The sequence below is a fragment of the Ranitomeya imitator genome, chromosome 1 (genome assembly GCF_032444005.1).
Source record: "Ranitomeya imitator isolate aRanImi1 chromosome 1, aRanImi1.pri, whole genome shotgun sequence".
Lineage (NCBI taxonomy): Eukaryota > Metazoa > Chordata > Amphibia > Anura > Dendrobatidae > Ranitomeya > Ranitomeya imitator.
Window position 1 is genome coordinate 385,117,769 of NC_091282.1, and position 26,413 is coordinate 385,144,181.

The 26,413-nt window shown below is 43.6% G+C and overlaps 1 protein-coding gene across 5 annotated transcripts in view; it reads right to left on the reverse strand.

Annotated features, from left to right (window-relative positions):
* The window catches only part of SLC35D2 (solute carrier family 35 member D2), a 222,178-nt gene that overhangs the window by 183,575 nt on the left and 12,190 nt on the right, over nucleotides 1-26,413 (reverse strand). For all 5 annotated transcript variants that reach the window (XR_011320504.1, XM_069762050.1, XM_069762047.1 and 2 more), the window contains exons 3-4: nucleotides 19,422-19,508; nucleotides 17,707-17,774 (exon numbers count right to left, since the gene is read on the reverse strand). Coding sequence is in view for 4 of the 5 variants with exons in the window: in XM_069762050.1 (XP_069618151.1) it covers nucleotides 17,707-17,774; nucleotides 19,422-19,508 (155 nt within the window). In the remaining variant the exon portion in view is untranslated. The remainder of the gene's footprint in view (nucleotides 1-17,706; nucleotides 17,775-19,421; nucleotides 19,509-26,413) is intronic.

The window sequence follows — 26,413 nt, forward strand, 5'->3', positions numbered from 1 at the left end:
CATGCACAAAATTTGCAACACATGCAAAAGTTGCCTCACACAAAACTTGCACATACTCAAAAGGCACCAGACATAAAACTCACCACGCGCAAAACTCGCCATGCGCAAAACTTGCTGCACACAACTTGCTACACTAACCTGTCACATGCAACTCGACACACAAAAAGTTGCTACACACATGTTGCCACACAAAACTCAACACACACAACTTGACAAACGAAACTCGCCCTAAAACACACACAAGTCTGGTATTAGCCTTCAAAAATAAAAATCTGATTAATAAGCAGACAAACTACAAGAGCAACAAATGTACCATATAGGAAATACGGCAGCTGTCAGTCACATGACCTGTCTATTATGTGTATGTGTGAGCTAATATATGCTGCCAGGGGGAGGGCTTCCTGTTGGCTGGGGATTTATCAGGCTGCCAATTTATCTTACAAATACTAAGGTAAAAATACTGAGCAAATAACGTGTTAACGAGGTCTAATACAGGAGATCACACAGGTATATACTATATACAGGGGAGATGACACATAGATATATACTATATACAGGAGAGATGACACACAGGTATATACTATATAAAGGAGGAGATGACATACAGGTACATACTATATACAGGAGGAGATGACATACAGGTATATACTATATACAGGAGGAGATGACACACAGGTATATACTATATACAGGAGCAGATTACCTACAGGTATATACTATATACAGGAGGAGATGACATACAGGTATATGCTATATATAGAAGATGACATACAGGTATATACTATATACAGGAGGAGATGACACACAGATATATACTATATACAGGGGAGATGACACATAGGTCTATACTATATACAGGAGGAGATGACATACAGGTATATACTATATATAGAAGGAGATGACATACAGGTATATACTATATATAGGAGGAGATGACATACAGGTATATACTATATATAGGAGGAGATGACATACAGGTATATACTATATATAGGAGGAGATGACATACAGGTATATACTATATACAGGGGAGATGACACACAGCAGGTATATACTATATACAGGGGAGATGACATACAGGTATATACTATATACAGGAGATGACATACAGGTGTATACTATATATAAGGGAGATGACAAACATGTATATACTGAGGTGAAAATGAGAGGTGTGAGGTGAAAATTAAAAGGTGTGAGTGCAAAATGAGAGGAGTGAGGGAAAATAGTGTAGTGATCTGAAAATGACAGATGTGAGGTCGAACTGACAAGTGTTAGGAATGAGAGGAGTAAGGGAGAAAATGAGAGGTGTGAGGGAGAAAATGAGAGATGTGAGGGGGAAAATTAAAGATGTGATTGGGAAAATGAGAGGCGTGATGGGAAAATAAGAGAAGTGACGTGCTATAACTAACCACAGATATTTACTATGCCCAGGCAACGCCGGGCTCTTCAGCTAGTTAGATATATTACAAAGTGTCTTATTTTCATCTGTACTATTAGTTTATGAGGCAATAATACAAATAAAATGATGGCTACTCTTTAAATGCATTTTCAGTAGACTTTCAATCCTGGCGAAACGTGAAATGTTTATTCTTCTTGAAAAGTAAATGTTTAGTCAGTATTTCATTTGCTAATGCCCTCTGTAAGTGACATGTTTGATATACCTGATTTTGTGAAAAGATCGCCTGAATTTTCTTTGTTTGTGCACTCAGGGCACTGACAAGGAAATTACACTCCTCCGCCATTGCAATTATCTGGCCAAACCTGTAAAGGCAACATTTCTGGCTATTGTATGAGGGAATGCTTGCAGCAGGTTTAATGGCTTAAAGTGATTTCCTTATTTGGTCTTCAAGTCATAACTTGTCCGGTAAAGATTAAGAATTAAAAAAAATTATATTATCTTCAGTTTCTTTTCAACACTCTAGTTTCTTCTGGGCACTAACCGCCAAAGTAACCATTAGAAACACAATCCTGAGAAAGTACCAACTGGTAAAATCAGAGCTGAGCATGGTCACTCGATGGCTGGGAAAATATAAGGGATTGTCCTCCACTTTGTTGTTGATGAACTACTTTATACTCAGGATTAGTGATGAGCGAGTGTACTCGTTGCTCAGGTTTTCCAGAGCATGCTCGGGTGGTCTCCGAGTATTTTTTAGTGCTTAAGTTTTAATCGCGGCAGCTAAATGATTTACAGCTACTATCCAGCTTGATTAAATGTGGGGATTCCCTAGCAACCAGGTAGCCCCTACATGTACTCAGGCTGGGCAGTAGCTGTAAATCATTCATCTGCGGAGATGAAAACTAAATCTCCGAACACTAACAAATATTCAGAGATCACCTGAGCGTGCTCGTGAAAACCCGAGCAACGAGTACACTCGCTCATCACTACTCAGGATAGGTGACTAGCAACAAATTGGTGAGGTCAGACGGGCTCGGACTGGCCCACATGGGAACAGGGGAATCCCCCGGTAGGCCCCTGTGAAGGAGTGCTTATGAGCAGTGCTATTGCACTTGATTCACTATTTGCAGAAAAGGGTATCATACAATTATGCAGTAAACAAGCTAAGCAAATTAACATTACATACAGTAGAACCAAAATTAAATTTACATACTTTGGTCAGCTCATTTTTGCATGCAGCTGAACAGTGGGCCCTGTGAGGCAATGAGGAGGATCATATGTGAGGGTTGGTATGTGTCCCCCAGGATGCAAAAGGAGTCATATTAACCCCTTAAGCCCCAAGGGTGGTTTGCACGTTAATGAACGGGCCAATTTTTACAATTCTGACCACTGTTCTATTGTACTTCATGATAGTGGTAACATTTCTTAGATATGACGTGCGTTTATTTGTGAAAAAAATGGAAATTTGGCTAATATTTAGAAAATTTTGCAATTTTCCAACTTTAAGATTTTATACCCTTAAATCACAGAGATATGTCACACAAAATAATTAATAAGTAACATTTCCCACATGTCTACTTTGCATCAGTACAATTTTGGAACCAAAATTTTTTTTTGTTAGGGAGTTATAAGGGTTAAAAGTTGACCAGCAATTTCTCATTTTTACAACACCAATATTTTTCAGGGGCCACATCACATTTGAAGTCATTTTGAGGGGTCTCTATGATAGAAAATAACCAAGTGTGACACCATTCTAAAAGCTGCACCCCTCAAGGTGCTCAAAACCACATTCAAGAAGTTTATTAACCCTTCAGGTGTTTTACAGGAAGTTTTGGAATGTTTAAAAAAATGAACATTTAACTTTTTTCACAAAAAATGTATTTCAGCTCCAATTTGATTTATTTTACCAAGGGTAACAGGAGAAAATGGACCCCAAAAGTTGTTGTACAATTTGTTCTGAGTATGCTCATACCCCATATATGGGGGTAAACATCTGTTTGGGCGCATGGCAGAGCTCGGAAGGGAAGGAGCGCCATTTGACTTTTCAATGCAAAATTGACTGGAATTGAGATGGTACACCATGTTGCGTTTGGAGAGCCCCTGATGTGCCTAAACATTGAAAAACCCCCACAAGTGACACCATTTTGGAAAGTAGACCCCCTAAGGAACTTATCTAGATGTGTGGTGAGCACTTTGACCCACCAAGTGCTTCACAGAAGTTTATAATGCAGAGCCGTCAAAATAAAAAATCATATTTTGTCACAAATATGATCTTTTCGCCCCCAATTTTTAATTTTCCCAAGGGTAAGAGAAGAAATTGGACCCCAAAAGTTGTTGTGCCATTTGTTCTGAGTACGCCGACACCCCATATGTGAGGGTAAACCACTGTTTGGACGCATGGCAGAGCTTGGAAGGGAAGGAGCGCCATTTGACTTTTCAATGCAAAATTGACTGGAATTAAGATGGGACGCCATGTTGCGTTTGGAGAGCCCCTGATGTGCCTAAACATTGAAACCCCCCACAAATGACACCATTTTGGAAAGTAGACGCCCTAAGGAACTTATCTAGATGTGTTTTGACAGCTTTGAACCCCCAAGTGTTTCACTACAGTTTATAACGCAGAGCCGTGGAAAAAAAAAATCTTTTTTTTCCACAAAAATTATTTTTAGCCCCCTGTTTTGTATGTTTCCAAGGGTATCAGGAGAAATTGGACCCCAAAAGTTGTTGTCCAATTTGTCCTGAGTACGCTGATACCCCATATGTGGGGGGAACCACCGTTTGGGCACATGGGAGAGCTCGGAAGGGAAGGAGTGCCATTTGGAATGCAGACTTAGATGGATTGGTCTGCAGGTGTCACTGATACACCTAAACAGTAGAAATCCCCCACAAGTGACCCCATATTGGAAACTAGACCCCCCCAAGGAACTCATCTAGATGTGTTGTGAGAACTTTGAACCCCCAAGTGTTTCACTACAGTTTATAATGCAGAGTCGTGAAAATAAAAATCATTTTTTTTCCCACAAAAATGTTTTTTTTTAGCCCCCAAACTTTTATTTTCCCAAGGGTAACAACAGAAATTGCATTCCAATAGTTGTTGTCCAATTTGTCCTGAGTATGCTGATACCCCATATGTTGGGGTAAACCCCTCTTTTGGTGCACGGGAGAGCTCAGAAGGGAAGGACCACTGTTTTACTTTTTCAACGCAGAATTGGTTGGAATTGAGATCGGACGCCATGTCGCATTTGAGAGCACTGATGTGCCTAAACAGTGGAAACCCCCAATTCTAACTGAAACCCTATCCCAACACACCCCTAACCCTAATCCCAACCATATCTCTAATCACACCCCTAACCCTGACACACCTCTAACCCTAATCCCAACCCCTAACTTTAGCACTAACCCTAACCGTAGCCCCAACCCTAACCCTAACTTTAGCCCCAACCCTAACTGTAGCCCTAACCTTAACTTTAGCCCCAGCCCTAACTTTAGCCCCAACCCTAACTGTAGCCCTAACCTTAACTTTAGCCCCAGCCCTAACTTTAACCCCAACCCTAACTGTAGCCCTAACCCTAACTGTAACCCTAGCCCTACCCCTAAACCCAAACCAACTCTAGCCCTAACCCTAGCCCTAACCCTAGCCCCAACTCTAACCCTAACCCTAACCCTAGCCCCAACCCTAACCCTAGCCCTAACCCTAGCCCTAACCCTAACCCTAGCACTAATGGGAAAATGGAAATAAATACATTTTTTTAATTTTTTTATGTTTCCCTAACTAAAGGGGCGATGAAGGGGGGTTTTATTTACTTTTATAGCGGGTTTTTTAGCGGATTTTTATGATTGGCAGCCGTCACACACTAAAAGACGCTTTTTATTGCAAAAAATATTTTTTGCGTTACCACATTTTGAGACCTATAATTTTTCCATATTTTGGTCCACATAGTCATGTGAGGTCTTGTTTTTTTCGGGACGAGTTGACGTTTTTATTGGTACTATTTTTGGGCATGTGACATTTTATGATCGCTTTTTATTCTGATTTTTGTGAGGCAGAATGACCAAAACCAGCTATTCATGCGTTTATACCGTTTATACCGTTCCATGTTTGGTAAAATGGATAAAGCAGTTTTATTCTTCGGGTCAGTACAATTACAGAGATACCTCATTTAGATTTTTTTTTATGTTTTGGCGCTTTTATACAATAAAAACTATTTTATAGAAAAAATAATTATTTTTGCATCGCTTTATTCTGAGGAGTATAACTTTTTTATTTTTTTGCTGATGATGCTGTATGGCAGCTCGTTTTTTGCGGGACAAGATGACGTTTTCAGCGGTACCATGGTTATTTATATCTGTCTTTTTGATCGCGTGTTATTCCACTTTTTGTTTGGCAGTATGATAATAAAGCGTTGTTTTTTGCCTCCTTTTTTTATGATGTTCACTGAAGGGGTTAACTAGTGGGCCAGTTTTATAGGTCGGGTCGTTACGGATGCGGTGATACTAAATATGTGTACTTTATTGTTTTTTTTTATTTAGATAAAGAAATGTATTTATGGGAACAATATTTTTTTTCTCTCTTTATTTAGGAATTTTTTTTTTTACACATTTAAAAAATTTCTTTTTTTACTTTGTCCCAGGGTGGACATCACTGTATAGTGACAGATCGCTGATCTGACACTTTGCAGAGCGCTGTGTCAGATCAGCGATCTGACATGCACTGCTCCTGGCTTACCAGCGCCTGCTCTGAGCAGGCACTTGGTAAGCCACCTCCCTGCAGGACCCGGAAGTAGCCCCGCGGCCATTTTGGATCTGGGGCCTGCATGGAGGAGACGCTCGGTACAAGGTGAGCACATCGCCTTGTACCGATCGTCTCAGGGAAGCCAGCAGGGAGCCCCTCCCTGCACGATGCTTCCCTGTACCGCCGGAACACTGTACATCATATGGGATTAAGGGGTTAAATACCACTAGAATGCATTGCAGTAATAGGCATAGCTGTGCCTGCTGTGCAAAATAAAGTAAGTCTGGACCTGGTCTAGTTATTTGACCAAGGCAACGTTTAGGAAAACCCGTTAAGGACTTTTATTTTTGGAGCGATCTACAGGATGGAAGTGGGGCTGTTTGCTCCCTCCATACCGGGTCTTACAAGTGTCCCATTGCCACAGATTCTATTAAAAACTGCAGCAAAGGGTTGGGTGTGTCAGTCTTGGTTTGAAAACTCTGCAACATCCGGCTCGTGTGAGGTAACACAAGCCAAGGGAAGCAAAACGCCTGGCACTCTCCCAGCGAGACACGGCGGTGCTTTCAGCCATGGCAACCGGTCTTGGATACGGACTGTCTTGATGCCCTGGCTGTGATCCGAAGGAGACCATTTGTTTTCCAGTTGTAAGTTTCTTTGGACATTAAAAGACATTTGCTTTGCACTTTTATGTGGTCCCTGCCTATCCGTTGCACTGCACCAACCCCGCTGCACTACAGCCGAATTGCAGCGGTTATGCCTATAGTAAAAGAGAGTCACTCCAGTGCTTGCTTGGCAAGCCGTAAGCGACTTTTCAATGTAAGTGTAGGAGAGCCAGAAGGAAGCTCTTATAGACTTACAGTACATTGAGAGCTTGTGACCATGAGCTGTGACTACCGATCAGTAAGGAGATACGGTCACAAGATGACGGAATCGGACTGGAGCAGTGCGGGGGGGGGAACAGAAGACAGCAGCTGATAAGGATTTTACCAGAGGCAGGGAACTAGGATTAATGATACCACTCCGGTGGCAAAAATGCTAGCGTGCGGCTTTAACAATTGGGTAGAAAGAACAGCAAAATATTGCTGCCATCTCTATTGCTGGCCAGGTACCTAACAGTACACTTCTCAATACTCTGAGCAGCCACTTTTATAGTAGTGTAGAAGGACGGGCTTCAGATTAAAGTATTGAAGCATTTTCCCGCTTTTCTAATCACCTATATGCATGTTCTGGTCGCCCCTCATGGTAGTTCAGATAAAACAAAAAACTAAAAGGAATAATACAAACAGAACAACTTTTCAAAAACCTGACCGGCACATCCAAACATAGACTCAGTGTGAACAGGTGCTGAACCCAGAGTCGCCAACTCGTATATAGTTAAGTAAATAAGGCAGCACACTGTAGCGCTAAAACATGCAAACTTGAAAACACGAAATTTGAACTGCATTACTGCACTAGAAATATGAAAAATGAGAGCTTTTAGCGCATAAAAATGGCCAATTTTATGTGTACCTGGTAGCCTCTTTACGGCATCTCTCTTATACCAGGTCCTACGCCTGCCTTCCTCGCTGAGAATAAACGTCTCCATCTGAATGGGTGCATGTGAAACCTCTTCTTAGACTAAAATTCTCTCTCTCTGTGGAGGGGTATTGGACCTGCTGTAATTAAAACACCTGAAGCTAGGAGGCGGGAGTGCACGATCAGAAGGCTAGAGAATACATTTCAAAAACCTGACCGGCACATCCAAACATAGACTCAGTGTGAACAGGTGCTGAACCCAGAGTCGCCAACTCGTATATAGTTAAGTAAATAAGGCAGCACACTGTAGCGCTAAAACATGCAAACTTGAAAACACGAAATTTGAACTGCATTACTGCACTAGAAATATGAAAAATGAGAGCTTTTAGCGCATAAAAATGGCCAATTTTATGTGTACCTGGTAGCCTCTTTACGGGATCTCTCTTATACCAGGTCCTACGCTTGCCTTCCTCGCTGAGAATAAACGTCTCCATCTGAATGGGTGCATGTGAAACCTCTTCTTAGACTAAAATTCTCTCTCTCTGTGGAGGGGTATTGGACCTGCTGTAATTAAAACACCTGAAGCTAGGAGGCGGGAGTGCACGATCAGAAGGCTAGAGAATACATTTCAAAAACCTGACCGGCACATCCAAACATAGACTCAGTGTGAACAGGTGCTGAACCCAGAGTCGCCAACGCGTATATAGTTAAGTAAATAAGGCAGCACACTGTAGCGCTAAAACATGCAAACTTGAAAACACGAAATTTGAACTGCATTACTGCACTAGAAATATGAAAAATGAGAGCTTTTAGCGCATAAAAATGGCCAATTTTATGTGTACCTGGTAGCCTCTTTACGGCATCTCTCTTATACCAGGTCCTACGCCTGCCTTCCTCGCTGAGAATCAACGTCTCCATCTGAATTGGTGCATGTGAAACCTCTTCTTAGACTAAAATTCTCTCTCTCTGTGGAGGGGTATTGGACCTGCTGTAATTAAAACACCTGAAGCTAGGAGGTGGGAGTGCACGATCAGAAGGCTAGAGAATACATTTCAAAAACCTGACCGGCACATCCAAACATAGACTCAGTGTGAACAGGTGCTGAACCCAGAGTCGCCAACTCGTATATAGTTAAGTAAATAAGGCAGCACACTGTAGTGCTAAAACATGCAAACTTGAAAACACGAAATTTGAACTGCATTACTGCACTAGAAATATGAAAAATGAGAGCTTTTAGCGCATAAAAATGGCCAATTTTATGTGTACCTGGTAGCCTCTTTACGGGATCTCTCTTATACCAGGTCCTACGCTTGCCTTCCTCGCTGAGAATAAACGTCTCCATCTGAATGGGTGCATGTGAAACCTCTTCTTAGACTAAAATTCTCTCTCTCTGTGGAGGGGTATTGGACCTGCTGTAATTAAAACACCTGAAGCTAGGAGGCGGGAGTGCACGATCAGAAGGCTAGAGAATACATTTCAAAAACCTGACCGGCACATCCAAACATAGACTCAGTGTGAACAGGTGCTGAACCCAGAGTCGCCAACGCGTATATAGTTAAGTAAATAAGGCAGCACACTGTAGCGCTAAAACATGCAAACTTGAAAACACGAAATTTGAACTGCATTACTGCACTAGAAATATGAAAAATGAGAGCTTTTAGCGCATAAAAATGGCCAATTTTATGTGTACCTGGTAGCCTCTTTACGGCATCTCTCTTATACCAGGTCCTACGCTTGCCTTCCTCGCTGAGAATAAACGTCTCCATCTGAATGGGTGCATGTGAAACCTCTTCTTAGACTAAAATTCTCAAATTTCGTATTTCAAGTTTGCATGTGCTAGCGCTGCAGTGTGCTGCCTTATTTACTAGTCTATGTTTGGATGTGCCGGTCAGGTTTTTGAAATGTATTCTCTAGCCTTCTGATCGTGCACTCCCGCCTCCTAGCTTCAGGTGTTTTAATTACAGCAGGTCCAATACCCCTCCACAGAGAGAGAGAATTTTAGTCTAAGAAGAGGTTTCACATGCACCCATTCAGATGGAGACGTTTATTCTCAGCGAGGAAGGCAAGCGTAGGACCTGGTATAAGAGAGATGCCTTAAAGAGGCTACCAGGTACACATAAAATTGGCCATTTTTATGCGCTAAAAGCTCTCATTTTTCATATTTCTAGTGCAGTAATGCAGTTCAAATTTCGTGTTTTCAAGTTTGCATGTTTTAGCGCTACAGTGTGCTGCCTTATTTACTTAACAAACAGAACAACTGTTACACTAGAGATCAAAACCACGTTGTATTTCTGTCAGAGGAAAGCAACAGAAAGGAGTTCTGCATTTAAAATAGTCGAGATGCCAATTTTTATTTTACATACACATATAATTAAAGTTTTTTTTTTTTTTTTTTTTTTGCGGCAAGCTATATAATACACATTTGGATTCCATTTCCCGGATGCTTATTTGTCCTTAAACAAGAGATAAAATAGAAACACAAAGAGTAAAGTGCAATGGCTTTGTCATGTCAACAAGAGAAGGCGGTATGATATATTTTAGCAAATAAAGTCTATTGGGACGGACAGCTTCCAGAGATTGCGCCATCGGCATGTGAACAGCACTGAATGGAAATGAGATTTCTATGGAGTTGAAGTTGTAAATAGTGATGAGTGAGCGTGCTGGGATAAGGTGTTATCGGAGCACGCTCTGTTGTGAATTCTGCTTTTGGGCTCCCTCCGGTGGTTGTAGATGGTAATGCAGTTGGGCCTGAACTGCAGGATTGGACAGGTGTATCTGCTAATTGCAAAGCTGACTGGGGTATTTAGCTTTGCAGGACTCATTAGTCCCTGCCAGTTGTCAATGTTCTATTGCCAGTAATGGTTCTCTGCCTGGCCTCTCCTGCCTGCTGCCATTTCAGCTAAAGATAAGTGTCTGATTCTTTTTCTTAGGCTCACAGGCTGTGTGTCTATTTTTTCGTGCTGTTCATAGTTTCTATTTTGTTCCAGCTTCGACTGTCCTGTTGTTTTCTCAGTCTGGTTGGATTCGCTGGAGTTGCAGATATACTCTCCACACCTTTAGTTAGGTGGTGGAGTTTTTGTATTTTTCTGCTGTGGATATTTTGTAGATTTTGTGCTGACCGCTCAGTATCCTGTACTATACTTCCCTATCTAGGTAGAAGTGGCCTCCTTTGCTAAATCTGTTTTCCGCCTGTGTGTGTCTTTTCCTCTCCTACTCACCGTCATTATTTGTGGGGGGCTGCCTATACTTTGGGGGTCTACTCTGAGGCAAATCAGTTTTCCTATTTTCCATCTTTAGGGATAATTAGTCCTCCGGCTGTGTCGAGGTGTCTAGGTCTGGATAGGTACACCCCACGGCTACATCTAGTGTCCGTGATAAGTTCAGGGTTAGCGGTCTGCATAGTTACCACTACTCCAGCGAAGGTTTTTTCATGTTGTTCCAAGGCCGCCTGATCATAACAGTACAACTGGCCAACAATGAGTTAATTGCATCTCAGAAGAAGGGAGGAAAGGTTTTGAGCCATTTTTTTTTCCTCAGCCTGTTTTGTCTTCTCCTCCCTCTTAATCTCTGGGTGGCTGAGGAACCTAGTACTAACATGAATGTTCAGGAATTAGCTTCTCGTGTGGATCAGCTTGCTGCTAGGGTACAGGGTATTTCAGATTATATTGTTCAGACTCATGCTTTAGAACCTAAGATTCCCACTCCTGATTTATTTTTTGGTGACAGATCCAAATTTTTGAGTTTCAAAAATAACTGTAAACTGTTTTTTGCATTGAGACACCGGTCCTCTGGCGATCCCATTCAGCAGGTTAAAATCATCATATCCCTGCTGCGTGGTGACCCACAGGATTGGGCATTTTCCCTGGAATCTGGCAATCCTGCTTTGCTTAATGTTGATTCTTTCTTTCAAGCATTGGGGTTATTGTATGATGAGTCTAATTCTGTGGATCAAGCTGAGAAGACCTTGTTGGCCCTATCTCAGGGGCAAGAGGCGGCTGAATTGTATTGTCAGAAATTCAGAAAATGGTCTGTGCTGACTAAATGGAATGATGATGCTTTGGCGGCAATTTTCAGAAAGGGTCTTTCTGAATCCGTTAAGGATGTTATGGTGGGGTTTCCCACACCCTCCAATCTGAGTGATTCTATGTCTCTGGCCATTCAGATTGACCGGCGCTTGCGGGAGCGCAGAACTGCGTGCGCTATGGCGTTATCCTCAGAGCAAATTCCTGAGCCTATGCAGTGTGATAGGATTCTGTCTAAAACGGAACGACAGGGTTTCAGACGTCTCAACAGGTTGTGTTTTTATTGTGGCGACGCTTCTCATGTCATTTCTGTCTGCCCTAAGCGGACAAAAAGGATCGCGAGTTCATTTACCATCAGTACTGTACAACCTAAATTTCTTTTATCTGTGTCCTTGATTTGCTCATTGTCGTCATTTTCTGTCATGGCATTTGTGGATTCAGGCGCCGCCTTGAATTTGATGGACTTTGACTTTGCTAGGCGTTGTGGTTTTCCCTTGCAGCCTTTGCAGAATCCTATTCCTTTAAGGGGCATTGATGCTACACCCTTGGCTAAAAATAAGCCCCAGTTTTGGATACAGGTGACCATGCGCATGGCGCCAGCCCACCAGGAATATTGTCGATTTCTGGTGTTCCATAATTTGCATGATGCTGTAGTGCTGGGTTTCCCGTGGTTGCAGGTACATAATCCTGTTTTGGATTGGAAGTCCATGTCTGTGACTAGTTGGGGTTGTCAGGGGGTTCATAATGATGTTCCTTTGATGCCAATCGCCCCTTCTCCCTCTTCTGAAATTCCGGAGTTTTAGTCTGATTTTCAGGATGTATTCGATGAGCCTAAGTCCAGTTTCCTTCCACCGCATAGGGACTGCGATTGTGCTATTGATTTGATTCCAGGCTGTAAGTTTCCTAAGGGTCGAATTTTCAACCTTTCTGTACCTGAACATACCGCCATGCGGAGTTATATTAAGGAGTCTTCGGAGAAGGGGCATATTCGTCCATCTTCTTCACCGTTGGGAGCAGGGTTCTTTTTTGTTGCTAAAAAAGATGGTTCTTTGAGACCCTGTATTGATTATCGCCTCTTAAATAAGATCACGGTCAAGTTTCAATAACCCTTGCCTTTGCTTTCTGATTTGTTTGCTAGGATTAAGGGAGCTAGTTGGTTTACTAAGATTGACCTTCGGGGGGCTTATAATCTTGTTCGTATAAAGCAGGGTGATAAATGGAAAACTGCGTTTAACACGCCCGAAGGCCATTTTGAATACCTTGTGATGCCATTCGGACTCTCTAATGCTCCATCTGTTTTTCAGTCCTTCATGCATGATATCTTCCGGAGTTATCTTGATAAATTCTTGATCATATATTTGGACGATATTGATTTTTTCCGATGATTGGGAGTCTCATGCGCAGCAGGTCAGGATGGTATTTCAGATCCTTCGTGACAATGCCTTGTTTGTGAAAGGGTCTAAGTGTCTTTTTGGGGTGCAGAAGGTTTCCTTTTTGGACTTTATTTTTTCTCCCTCATCTATAGAGATGGATCCGGTTAAGGTTCAGGCCATTCATGATTGGATTCGGCCCACATCCGTGAAGAGCCTTCAGAAATTTTTGGGTTTCGCTAATTTTTATCGACGTTTCATTGCTAATTTTTCCAGCGTGCTTAAACCCTTGACTGATTTGACTAAGAAGGGCGCTGATGTGGCGAATTGGCCCTCTGCGGCTGTCTCTGCCTTTCAAGAACTTAAACGTCGTTTTTCTTCTGCTCCAATGTTGCGCCAGCCGGATGTTTCTCTTCCGTTTCAGGTTGAGGTTGACGCTTCTGAGATTGGGGCAGGGGCCGTTTTGTCTCAGAGGGATCCTGTTGGTTCCTTGATGAAACCGTGTGCCTTCTTTTCCCGTAAATTTTCGCCTGCGGACTGCAATTATGACGTCGGCAATCGGGAGTTGTTGGCTATGAAGTGGGCGTTTGAGGAGTGGCGACATTGGCTTGAGGGAGCTAAGCACCGTATTGTGGTCTTGACCGACCATAAGAATTTGATTTACCTCGAGTCTGCCAAATGGTTGAATCCTAGACAGGCTCGATGGTCCTTGTTTTTTTCTCGTTTTGATTTTGTGGTCTCGTATCTTCCTGGTACTAAGAATGTTAAGGCTGATGCCCTCTCTAGGAGTTTTTTGCCTGATTCTTCTGAGGTCTTGGAGCCAGTCAGTATTTTGAAGGAAGGGGTGGTCCTTTCTGCCATTTCTCCTGATTTACGACGGGTTCTTCAGAAATTTCAGGCTGACAAACCTGACCGTTGTCCTGTGGGGAAGCTGTTTGTTCCTGACAGATGGACTAGTAGAGTGATTTCTGAAGTTCACTGTTCTGTGTTGGCTGGTCATCCTGGTATTTTTGGTACCAGAGACTTGGTTGGTAGGTCCTTTTGTTGGCCTTCATTGTCGCGTGATGTGCGGTCTTTTGTGCAGTCCTGTGGGACTTGTGCGCGGGCCAAGCCTTGTTGCTTCCGTGCTAGTGGGTTGCTTTTGCCTTTGCCGGTCCCTGAGAGGCCCTGGACGCATATTTCTATCGATTTTATTTCCGATCTTCCTGTTTCCCAAAGGATGTCGGTTATCTGGGTTGTTTGTGACCGATTCTCTAAGATGGTTCATTTGGTGCCTTTGCCTAAATTGCCTTCTTCTTCTGATTTGGTTCCATTGTTTTTTCAGCATGTGGTCCGTTTTCATGGTATTCCGGAGAATATTGTGTCCGACAGAGGTTCCCAGTTTGTTTCTAGGTTTTGGCGGGCCTTTTGTGCCAAGCTGGGCATTGATTTGTCTTTTTCTTCTGCATTTCATCCTCAGACAAATGGCCAGACTGAGCGAACTAATCAGACCTTGGAGACCTATTTGAGATGTTTTGTGTCTGCTGATCAGGATGATTGGGTGGCTTTTTTGCCATTGGCCGAGTTTGCCCTTAACCCCTTCATGACCATGGGATTTTTCATTTTTCCGTGTTCGTTTTTCACTCCCCTCCTTCCCAGAGCCATAACTTTTTTATTTTTCCGTCAATTTGGTCATGTGAGGGCTTATTTTTTGCGGGACGAGTTGTACTTTTGAACGACATCATTGGTTTTAGCATGTCATGTACTAGAAAACGGGAAAAAAATTCCAAGTGCGGTGAAAATGCAAAAAAAGTGCAATCCCACACTTGTTTTTTGTTTGGCTTTTTTGCTAGGTTCACTAAATGCTAAAACTGACTTGACAATATGATTCGTCAGGTCAGTACGAGTTCGAAGACACCTAAAATGACTAGATTATTTTTTACCTAAGTGGTGAAAAAAAATTCCAAACTTTGCTAAAAAAAATAAATAAAATTGCGCCATTTTCCGATACTCGTAGCGTCTCCATTTTTCGTGATCTGGGGTCGGTTGAGGGCTTATTTTTTGCGTGCCGAGATGACGTTTTTAATGATAGCATTTCGGTGCAGATACGTTCTTTTGATCGCCCGTTATTGCATTTTAATGCAATGTCACGGCGACCAAAAAAATGTAATTCTGTTGTTTCTAATTTTTTTCCCGCTACGCTATTTAGCGATCAGGTTAATGCTTTTTTTTAATTGATAGATCGGGCGATTCTGAGCGCGGCGATACCAAATATGTGTAGATTTGATATTTTTTTTATTGATTTATTTTGATTGGGGCGAAAGGGGGGTGATTTAAACTTTTATATTTTTTTTATTTTTTTAACATTTTTTTCAACTTTTTTTTTTACTTTTGTCATGCTTCAATAGTCTCCATGGGAGGCTAGAAGCAGGCACAACGCGATCGGCTCTGCTACATAGCAGCGATCTGCTGATCGCTGCTATGTAGCAGAAATGGAGGTGTGCTGTGAGCGCCGACCACAGGGTGGCGCTCACAGCCACCGGCGATCAGTAACCATAGAGGTCTCAAGGACCTCTATGGTTACAATGGAGACGCATCGCCGACCCCCGATCATGTGACGGGGGTCGGCGATTACGTCATTTCCGGCCGCCCGCCGGAAGCGGTAGTTAAATGCCACTGTCTGCGTTTGACAGCGGCATTTAACTAGTTAATAGGTGCGGGCAGATCACGATTCTGCCCGCGCCTATTACGGGCACATGTCAGCTGTTCAAAACAGCTGACATGTCCCGGCTTTGGTGCGGGCTCACCGCGGAGCCCTGCATCAAAGCAGGGGATCTGACCTTGGACGTACTATCCCGTCCAAGGTCAGATAGGGGTTAAAAATCGGGCTAGTTCGGCTACTTTGGTTTCGCATTTTTTTTGTCTTTTTGGTTTTCATCCTCGTTTTTCTTCTGGGCAGGTTGAGCCTTCTGACCTTCCTGGTGTGGATTCTGTGGTCGACAGGTTGCAGCAGATTTGGGCTCATGTGGTGGACAATTTGGTACTGTCTCAGGAGGAGGCTCAACGTTTTGCTAACCGTCGTCGGTGTGTTGGTTCCCGGCTTTGGGTTGGGGATCTGGTTTGGTTAACTTCCCGTCATGTTCCTATGAAGGTTTCTTCCCCTAAGTTTAAGCCTCAGTTTATTGGTCCTTATAGGATTTCTGAGATTATTAATCCGGTGTCCTTTCGCCTGGCGCTTCCGGCCTCTTTTGCTATTCATAATGTCTTCCATAGATCTTTGTTGCGGAAATATGTGGAGCCCGTGGTTCCCTCTGTTGATCCTCCGGCCCCTGTGTTGGTCGATGGGGAGTTGGAATATGTTGTTGAGAAGATTTTGGATTCTCGTTTTTCGAGGCGGAATCTTCAATACCTTGTCAAATGGAAGGGTTATGGCCAGGAGGATAATTCTTGGGTTTCTGCCTCTGATGTCCATGCCGCTGATTTGGTTCGTACCTTTCATCGGGCTCAACCTGATCGGCCTGGGGGCTCTGGTGAGGGTTCGGTGACCCCTCCTCAAGGGGGGGTACTGTTGTGAATTCTGCTTTTGGGCTCCCTCCGGTGGTTGTAGATGGTAATGCAGTTGGGCCTGGACTGCAGGATTGGACAGGTGTATCTGCTAATTGCAAAGCTGACTGGGGTATTTAGCTTTGCAGGACTCATTAGTCCCTGCCAGTTGTCAATGTTCTATTGCCAGTAATGGTTCTCTGCCTGGCCTCTCCTGCCTGCTGCCATTTCAGCTAAAGATAAGTGTCTGATTCTTTTTCTTAGGCTCACAGGCTGTGTGTCTATTTTTTCGTGCTGTTCATAGTTTCTATTTTGTTCCAGCTTCGACTGTCCTGTTGTTTTCTCAGTCTGGTTGGATTCGCTGGAGTTGCAGATATACTCTCCACACCTTTAGTTAGGTGGTGGAGTTTTTGTATTTTTCTGCTGTGGATATTTTGTAGATTTTGTGCTGACCGCTCAGTATCCTGTACTATACTTCCCTATCTAGGTAGAAGTGGCCTCCTTTGCTAAATCTGTTTTCCGCCTGTGTGTGTCTTTTCCTCTCCTACTCACCGTCATTATTTGTGGGGGGCTGCCTATACTTTGGGGGTCTACTCTGAGGCAAGTCAGTTTTCCTATTTTCCATCTTTAGGGATAATTAGTCCTCCCGCTGTGTCGAGGTGTCTAGGTCTGGATAGGTACACCCCACGGCTACATCGAGTGTCTGTGATAAGTTCAGGGTTAGCGGTTTGTATAGTTACCACTACTCCAGCGAAGGTTTTTTCATGTTATTCCAAGGCCGCCTGATCATAACAACGCTCATGGGCTAATAGTGTATCTTCGACGTGCTTGAATACTATGTTCAAGTCCTCGCGCCTGCATGTCTCGAGACTGTTCGACAGCCGCAACTCATGTAGAGATTGCCTAACAAACAGGTAGTCCCTGCATGTGTTGCGGCTGTCGAACTGCCGTGAGACATGCAGTCAATGCGCAACATATTATTCGAGCACGCCGAAGACACTCTATTAGCAGACAAGAATGTTCAGGTAACACCTTATCCGAGCACGCACGCTCATCACTAGTTGTAATGCTTATGACTAGGTATTTCATATTTGACAAACCCTACATGACTTTACATACATAAAAGCACAAATGAAATATTTTTCTTACCTTAGTTTCTGGGTGCCTGATAATCCTGTTAAATGATTGCCAATGTATAAAAAAGGTAAAGGAAATACCTACAAACAGAAAGAAGTGACATTGGATGTAAAACGTTGCTTCCATGAAGCCAAATTAGCTACTGGTCTCTTAGACTTAATAAAAGCTTTGGTTTCCTTGTACATTTGTACTCTTCTAGATTTCATTATGAACAGTGGCAGATAGTTGTTTAGATTTCTACTAATGTCTATGAGTGCATCATCAGCATATCTGTATCGAAACTTCGACTATATTATCATATACTAGATGGTGGCCTGATTCTAACGCATTGGGTATTCTAGAATATGTATGTATGTATATAGCAGCCACATAGTATATAGCACAGGCCACGTAGTATATAGGAGCCATGTAGTATATAGCAGAAAAATACTGCGTGGCCTGTGCTATATACTATACTGACTGGACGGAAGTAGGGAGGGACTAATTCTCGGCCGGGCTGTGGCCGTCGCTGATTGGTTGCGGCAGCCAGGACAGGCAGCTGGCGAGACCAATCAGAGACGCTTGATTTCCGGGACAGACAGACGGACAGATGGAAGTACCCCTTAGACAATTATATAGTAGATATGTCAAAATGTAGCTTTATCTTCACCAATGGCAGATTTGTTGAAGAAATTTTTACAACTTCCCACAGAAAATGTAGTTTCTAAAAAAAATCTGCCATGTGTGAACATACAGTTACTCAGTTGTGGCAGTAGCACTGGTAATACGACAGTGTCTGTAAAAATGGAAAGGCTGGAATTCTTGTTTCTTGTGCCGGTTACAAGTGTGTTTGCTGCTTTATTTCCAATACTGGTTATCTGAACTGTGAAGTTCTGTAGACAGGCTGAGGGTTCGAGGTGCGCTCTGTAGTTCTGCTGACAGGTTGAGGAATCTAGCTGTGCTATGTAGTACTGCAGACAGGCTAAGGCTATATTCACACTTTGCGGATTTCACTGCGGATCCGCAGCGGATTTGACCGCTGCGGATCTGCAGCAGTTTCCCATGAGTTTACAGTACCATGTAAACCTATGGGAAACCAAAAACGCAGTGCACATGCTGCGGAAAAAAACGCGCGGAAACGCTGCGGATTACATTCCGCAGCATGTCACTTCTTTTCTGCGGATTTTCACCTGCTCCAATAGAAAACTGCAGATGAAAATCCGCAGAAGAAAACGCAGTAAAAACCGCGATAAATCCGCAGTAAAAACCGCGACGGGTTTTCACTGCGGATTTTGGAATTCTGCTGCGGAAAAATCCGCAGTGGAATCTGCAAAGTGTGAACATAGCCTTAGTGTTCTAGGTGCTCTCAACATATTTCATTTTTTCCCTAGAGCAGGTGACTGGTGATAGAATAGGGCATGCCAACTCTTTACAGACAGATGAGGTATTGGGAGAGAAGAATCTGCTGAATTTCAGGAGATGACCCTTTCATGCTCCCTGGAGATAAGCCTCTGCCAGAGGAGCCTGGCAGCAGCTCTCCAATAGAGAACACAGGAGTACCAGGCTAAGCTAAGCATTATAGTGTATGGGGAATTGTATTCATATGTGATAGATAAATTGCAACCACTCCTGTACCTGAAAATCTATTCAATACATTTTGAATATAGTTTTTTTTTCTGCAGTAAACGGATGAACGACTGTTCACCCCTTTTAGATAAATGAAATAAATCAGAAAAGTAAGTTCTCACCTTTCTTGGAATATCCCTGTCAAAATCTGGGAATGAGATAATTCTATGCACCTTTCCTATGTACAATATAACAATTGTGAATCCCATCTAATAAAGCAGAAACATAGTTTTAGTAACTAATACATAGATGCATCCCACAAAAAATATGAAAATGTTAGAAGGTTGTGATACAGTTGTCAAAACAAGTCCTGTTCTATTTCACGAAAACCGGAACGGATGCCAAGAGGAAGAAGTATCAAACATCTTCCTAACAATAAACCTAAAATATATATTTGAATGAAACTCAAAGCACCATAATATTTGAAGGTTTTTTCCTACAAACAAACAAACCACATTTTAGTCAATAGATCTTGGAACAATAATAAGTTCACTACTAGATGTGTTGAAAAAATCTCCCTGTCATAAGATACCGTATATACTCGAGTATAAGCTGACCCGAGTATAAAGGTACCGTCACACTCAGCAACTTTACAACGAGAACGACAACGATCCGTGACGTTGCAGCGTCCTGGATAGTGATCTCTTTGTGTTTGACACGCAGCAGCGATCTGGATCCCACTGTGCCATCGCTGGTCGGAGCTAGAAGTCCAGAACTTTATTTCATCGTCAGGTCGGCGTGTATCGTCGTGTTTGACATCAAAAGCAACGATGCCAGCAATGTTTTACATGGAGCTAACAACCAGCGAGAACGATAAGTGAGTCGCCGTTACGTCACTGGATCGCTTCTGCATCGTTCTGGAGTTACTGTGTTTGACGCCTCTACAGCGACCTAAACAGCGATGCTCCAGCGATCGGCTCGTTGTCTATATTGCTGCAGCATCGCTGAGTGTGACGGTACCTTAAGCCGAGGCACCTAATTTTGCCACGAAAAACTGGATAAACTTATTGACTCAAGTATAAGCCGGGTATGCATTGTCCCCTCATTCCTATCCTGGTATGTATGGCTCCCCTTGTCTGTCACGCCGCAGCTATGCAGGTAGATGCATGCTCCACTAGATGGCAGAAGAGTGGAGGGAAGACTGCAACACTTGCCAGAGCAGACCTGCAGCGAGGCAGCGAAGCCACCACCAGGTGGCAACAGGGTAGTCAAACAAGCGGCGTCAAAAATCAGGAGAGTAACGTAGTACAAAGGGGAAAATCAACTCAGAGTCAGAGATGCGCAAGAGGGTCAATACCATACGGAAACAGAAGTACCAGGAGCAAAAGACAGAGACAGGTCTGAGACAAAGCCGAGTCAAGTACCAATGAGTCCAAAATCAAAGGGAAAACACTGAGTCGGAACGGGGGAAGGGGAATAAACAGACACGGGAACAGTCAGGGATCGCAGCAGGACAAATCAGGATATAACCCAGAGTCAGCTACTCATGCCGTAGGCAGAAGCTATAACTGACACCGCCTGCAGGATGCAATGGAGCTAAATAGCAAACCTGAACCTAGAATGAGGCAGAGCAAAGTTAACCCTTGACATGATCAGCCTGGGAAAAGGGCAGACAGGACTAAAATCTGGACTGGATCATGACAGTACCCTCCTTCCAAGGGGGGCCACCGGACCCCCAGGTTTAGCAGGATAATGTGCATGAAACACCCAAACTAGACGATCAGCATGGACAGAACGCGCCGGAACCCAAGATCGCTCCACAGGACCGTAACCCTTCCAGTGGACCAAGTACTGAAGTGAATTGCGAACCCTCCAAGAATCGACAATCCGTTCAACTTCATACTCAGTCTGACCATCCACCGAGACAGGGGGCGCAGAGGATGGTACACGTGACTTAAGAAGTGACTTATGGAATACATTGGGGATCCGAAGTGACGGAGGTAAGCGTAAACGGAAGACAACTGGCTTGACAAACTCAATGACCTTGTAAAGACCAATAAACTTGAGATCCAGCTTAATAGAGGGAACTTTCAGACATACTGTATGTTCTTGGTAGACAGCCACACCTTGTCTCCCACCAGCAACTTAGGTCCCAAAGATCATTGCTCATCAGCAAAATGTTTTTGCTTTCCCTGAGCCACCCCAATGTTCTTCTGAACCACCCTCCAGACCTCCTCCAGCCATTGAACCACCGAATCAGCCCCTGGACACCCCGAATCCAGCCTGGATAATTCACCAAAATGGGGGTGAAAACCGTAGCTACAAAACAACGGAGAGGTGACAGTGGACTGATTAATCCAATTATTAAAAGCAAACTCAGCCACGGGCAACAAAGAACACCAATCATCCTGCTGAGACGTAGCAAGACACCGCAAAATCTGTTTAAATGACTGATTGGTCCTCTCTGGCTGACCGTTGTTCTCGGGATGGTAGGCCGAGGAGAAGGTCAAACAAATACCCAATGTTTTACAAAATGCCCTCCAAAATTTGGACACAAATTGTACCCCTCTATCAGAAACCACACTCAAAGGCACACCATGCAACCGCACAACATGCTCAACAAACAACTTAGATAGTGTTTCTGCATTGGGCAGTCCTGCCAAAGGTACAAAATGTGCCTGTTTACTGAATCTGTCAACCACTACCCAGATCGCAGTTTTGCCATTGGAAGGAGGGAGATCAGTGATAAAATCCATGGACACATGAGTCCAAGGTCTATCTGGAATTGGCAACGGCAACAATTCCCCAGCCGGCCGGTTATAGGAGCTCTTAGCACGGACACAGGTATCACAAGCAGACACAAACACAGTGACATCAGAGGTCATGGAGGAGCACCAAAACAGCTAGCAATGGCTTTCTGGGTGGCCGAGGTCTCTGGGCTGCACCAAATCAACAATGGCCGGTACCTTTCCGGGATCCATCCGAAACCCAGTGGCTGAAAAGATGAACCCCAGAAAGGAAAGCTCCTGGACACAAAACGAACATTTCTCGGGTTTAGTGAACAGAGAATTTCCCCATAACCTATGAAGAACAGCACGTAAATGGCCAATGTGAGATTCCTTGTCAGGAGAGAAAACAAGGATATTATCCAGGTGTACAACCATAAAGTGCCTGATAAAATCAGGAAAAACATCATTCATGATGTTCTGAAACACTGCAGGCGCGTTCGTGAGACCGAAGGGCATCACCAAATTTTCAAACAGACCCTCGGAGGTGAGATGCCGTTTTCAACTCATTCCCTTCCCAATTGCTTATAAGGTTATATGCTGCCCTGAGAACAAGTTTGGAAAACCACTTAGCCCCAGACAATTTGTTATAAAGATCTGGAATGAGTGGAAGAGGGTAGATATTTCTCACAGTAATTTTATTTAGTTCCCGAAAATCGAGGCACAGGCATAAGCCACCATATTTTTTCTTAAGAAAAAAGAAGGAAGAGGCCACAGGAGAGACAGAGGGACGGATGTGACCTTAGTGTAGACTATCAGACATATAGTTTTTCATAGCAGTACGTTCCGGACAAGAAAGATTGTACAAACGGGCTTTGGGCAATTGAGACCCCGGAATAAGATTAATAGTACAATCATAAGGACGATATGCTGGCAGGATCTCAGCCTCTTTTTCGGAGAACGCATCCCCCAAATCCTTCAGGTACTCTGGAATACTCTCCACATTAATGTCAGACACAAAAACAGCAGAAAGACAACTGGAACATTTAGGACCCCATTTAACAATATCACGAGATCCCCAGTCTATAACAGGATTATGCCTCTGTAACCAGGGGAATCCCAACACCAGTACCGCAGGAAGATTATTAATAACATAACATGAAAATTGTTCCTGGAACCCACCTTGAGAATGAACTCCTCAGAGACAAACTTAATAACATTTTGAGCCAACGGTGTCTTATCATTGGCAATAATATGGATGGGAGTCTTTAGCCTAACTGATCCTAACTTTAACATGGACACCAGACTAGTGTCAATGAAGTTCATGGAAGATCCACAGTCCACAAAAGCAGAAGTAGATGCGTAACTACCTCCAAACACAGTTCTAACAAAACTTTTTGAAATGATGAAAGTGGTACCTGAAAGTCTGGGTGACCACCTTGACAATCACCCAGACTCAGAAGCTTGTTAATCGATGGACAAGAGGGGCAGTCCTTCTTCCAATGTCCTGGATCTCCACAATAAAAACATAATTTCCCATCACACCGTCGCTTCCTCTCCTTCTCCTTGAAGTTGGTGGCATCAACCACCATGGTCTCCGTAAATGGCATCACCTCAGATATAGCAGGCAATACAGGAATCTCTCACTGGATAGTTCCTCTTTCCCGAAATCTCCGGTCCATGGGTATGGCCTGAGTCATGGCCTCCTCCAGGGAACTGGGTGGCAGATGGAGGGCCAGAGCATCCTTGAGATGATCCAAAAGTCCTCTCCTGAACTGGCATCTCAAAGCAGAGTCATCCCAATGGGGTTAGATCATTTAACAGCTGATTTTGTCATGGAACCCTGAAAAGATTTTACAGTTTCAGTAAGCTCCCGCTGGAGTTGGTTGTGAGAGGAAGCCAGAACCCTATGTTCCACTGACAAATCCTGCATCATTTGGGTTAGATTTGACATCTGACCCGCAAGAGTGTGCAGCGGATCCATAAGGAGCAGAGCAAAGAAAAAAAAACTGTCAGTGGTCAGTTATAATGTCATGCAGCTATGCAGGTAGATGTACGCTCCACTGGATGGCAGAAGAGTGGAGGGAAGACTGCAACACTTGCCAGAGCAGACCAGCAGCGCTGCAGCAAGGCCACCATCAGGTGGCAATAGCGTAGTCAAACAAGCCATGTCAAAAACCAGGAGAGTGATGTAGTATAAGGGGAAAAATCAACTCAGTTAGAGACGCGCCAGAGGGTCAATACCAGACAGAAGCAGAAGTATCAGGAGCAAAAGACAGAGACAGGTCTGAGACAAAGCCGAGTCAAGTACCAGAGAGTCCAAACACAAAGGGAAAACACTGAGTCGTAAGGGGGAATGGGAATAAACAGACACAGGAGCAGTCAGGGATCGCAATATCAAAAATCCTACTTACCTTGCCTGTAGACCCTTGCAGTATCTCATTCCGTCGCCGGCAGCTCTTCCTGCCGAGCGATCACGTGGCCCTGCTCATTAAGGTAATGAATATTCACTCCACGCCTATGGGAGTGGAGAGGCATGTATATTCATTACTTTAATGAGCGAGGCCATGAGATCGCTGGGCCAGAAATGTTGCTGGCGCTGGAACGAACAAGATGCAGCGAGGGCGCGCAGGAAGGTACGTAGGATGTGTGCTGGAAGCCGGCGGCTGCGCCTGCCACTGTGCGCTATTAGAGAGAAATTAATATTCATTTCTCTATAGCAATGGCACAGGCTTTAGCTACAGCAGCTGCCTCTGTGACCCGCTACTCCCAGCTCCCCTCCCCCATCGGCTTTTTGGGACAATTGATTCATATATAAGCTGAGGGGGGCATTTTCAGCACAAAAAAAATGCTGAAAAACTCGGCTTATACACCAGTATATATGGTAATCTTATAAATGTGTCCCTGCTATGTACTGTGTAATGGCTGTGTCTGATCTGACCGTACAGGAACAAGGACAGATCATACCACATCTCATGGCCAGGGAAGGAAGGAAAAGAGAGTATACATCATTACATCAGGGGATCACAGCTGATTCTTTCTGTGAGATAAAACATTTCAGTCTGTTAAAAACATGTTTTACCTTACAGAAAGAAATAGCTGCGATTTCCTGTCTGTATACTCTTTTGCGTCTTCCCCTGGCCAGGAGATGTGGTATGTTCAGACCATGTTACTGCATGGTCAGAAACAGCCATTACACAGTATACAGCAGGGGCACAAGTATAAGATTAATTATCTCAGCACAGGAACATTTTTTAACACATCAATTGTGTAACTTTTTATTCCAAGATTTAGCAATTAAAATGTACTGTGATCGTAGGACAACGACTTTAAGGTTAAGGCATTACATTTCCAGTTGTGCGTCATCACTACCTTAGCATTTATCAGCTCCTTCAGCATCTTTCACATAATGGTTTGAGGATCTTGTATATGGGTACATACAGTGGGTACGGAAAGTATTAAAGGGAATCTGACACCTCATTTTGGCCATATAAACTGCGGCCACCACCATCAGGGGCTTATCTACAGCATTCTGTAATGCTGTAGATAAGCCCCCAATGTAACCTGAAAGATAAGAAAAACAAGTTAGACTGTACTCACCCAGGGGCGATCCCGGTTCATACAATGTCGTAATCCTCCTTGCTTTTGTTGCGGCTGTTGCGCAAAGTACTGCAGTGCGCAGGCGCCGGATATTTTTTGGCGCCTGCGCACTGCAGTACTTTGCTTTGCCCTCAACAGGGCGGATAAAGTATGCCTGCGCATGAGCCGCGACAGGAAACAAAGAAGAGGACGTCATCACATGAAGATGGGAGGTGCCGGACCCGGACCTGCGATGCCCATTGGACCGGACCCCACCGGACCGCCCCTGGGTGAGTGTAATCTAACTTTTCTTTCTTTTTCTTATCTTTCAGGTTACATCAGGGACTTATCTCCAGCATTACAGAATGCTGTAGATAAGCCCCTGATGGCGGTGGCCGCAGTTTATAGGACCAACATGAGGTGACAGATTTCCTTTAAGACCCCTTTAAATTTTTCACTCTTTGTTTCATTCCAGCCATTTGGTAAATTCAAAAAAGTTCATTTTTTCACACTAATGTACACTCTGCACCCCATCTTGACTGAAAAAAAAACAGAAATATAGAAATTTTTGCAAATTTAATTTAAAAAAAAAAACTGAAATATCACATGGTCATAAGTATTCAGAGCCTTTGCTCAGACACTCATATTTAAGTCACATGCTGTCCATTTCCATGTGATCCTCCTTGAGAAGGATCTACTCCTTCATTGGAGTCCAGCTGTATTTAATTAAACTGATAGGACTTGATTTGGAAACAACACACACCTGTCTATATAAGACCTCACAGCTCACAGTGCATGTCGGACCAAATGAGAATGATGAGGTCAAATGAACTGGCCAATGAGCTCAGAGAAAGAATTGGGACAAGGCA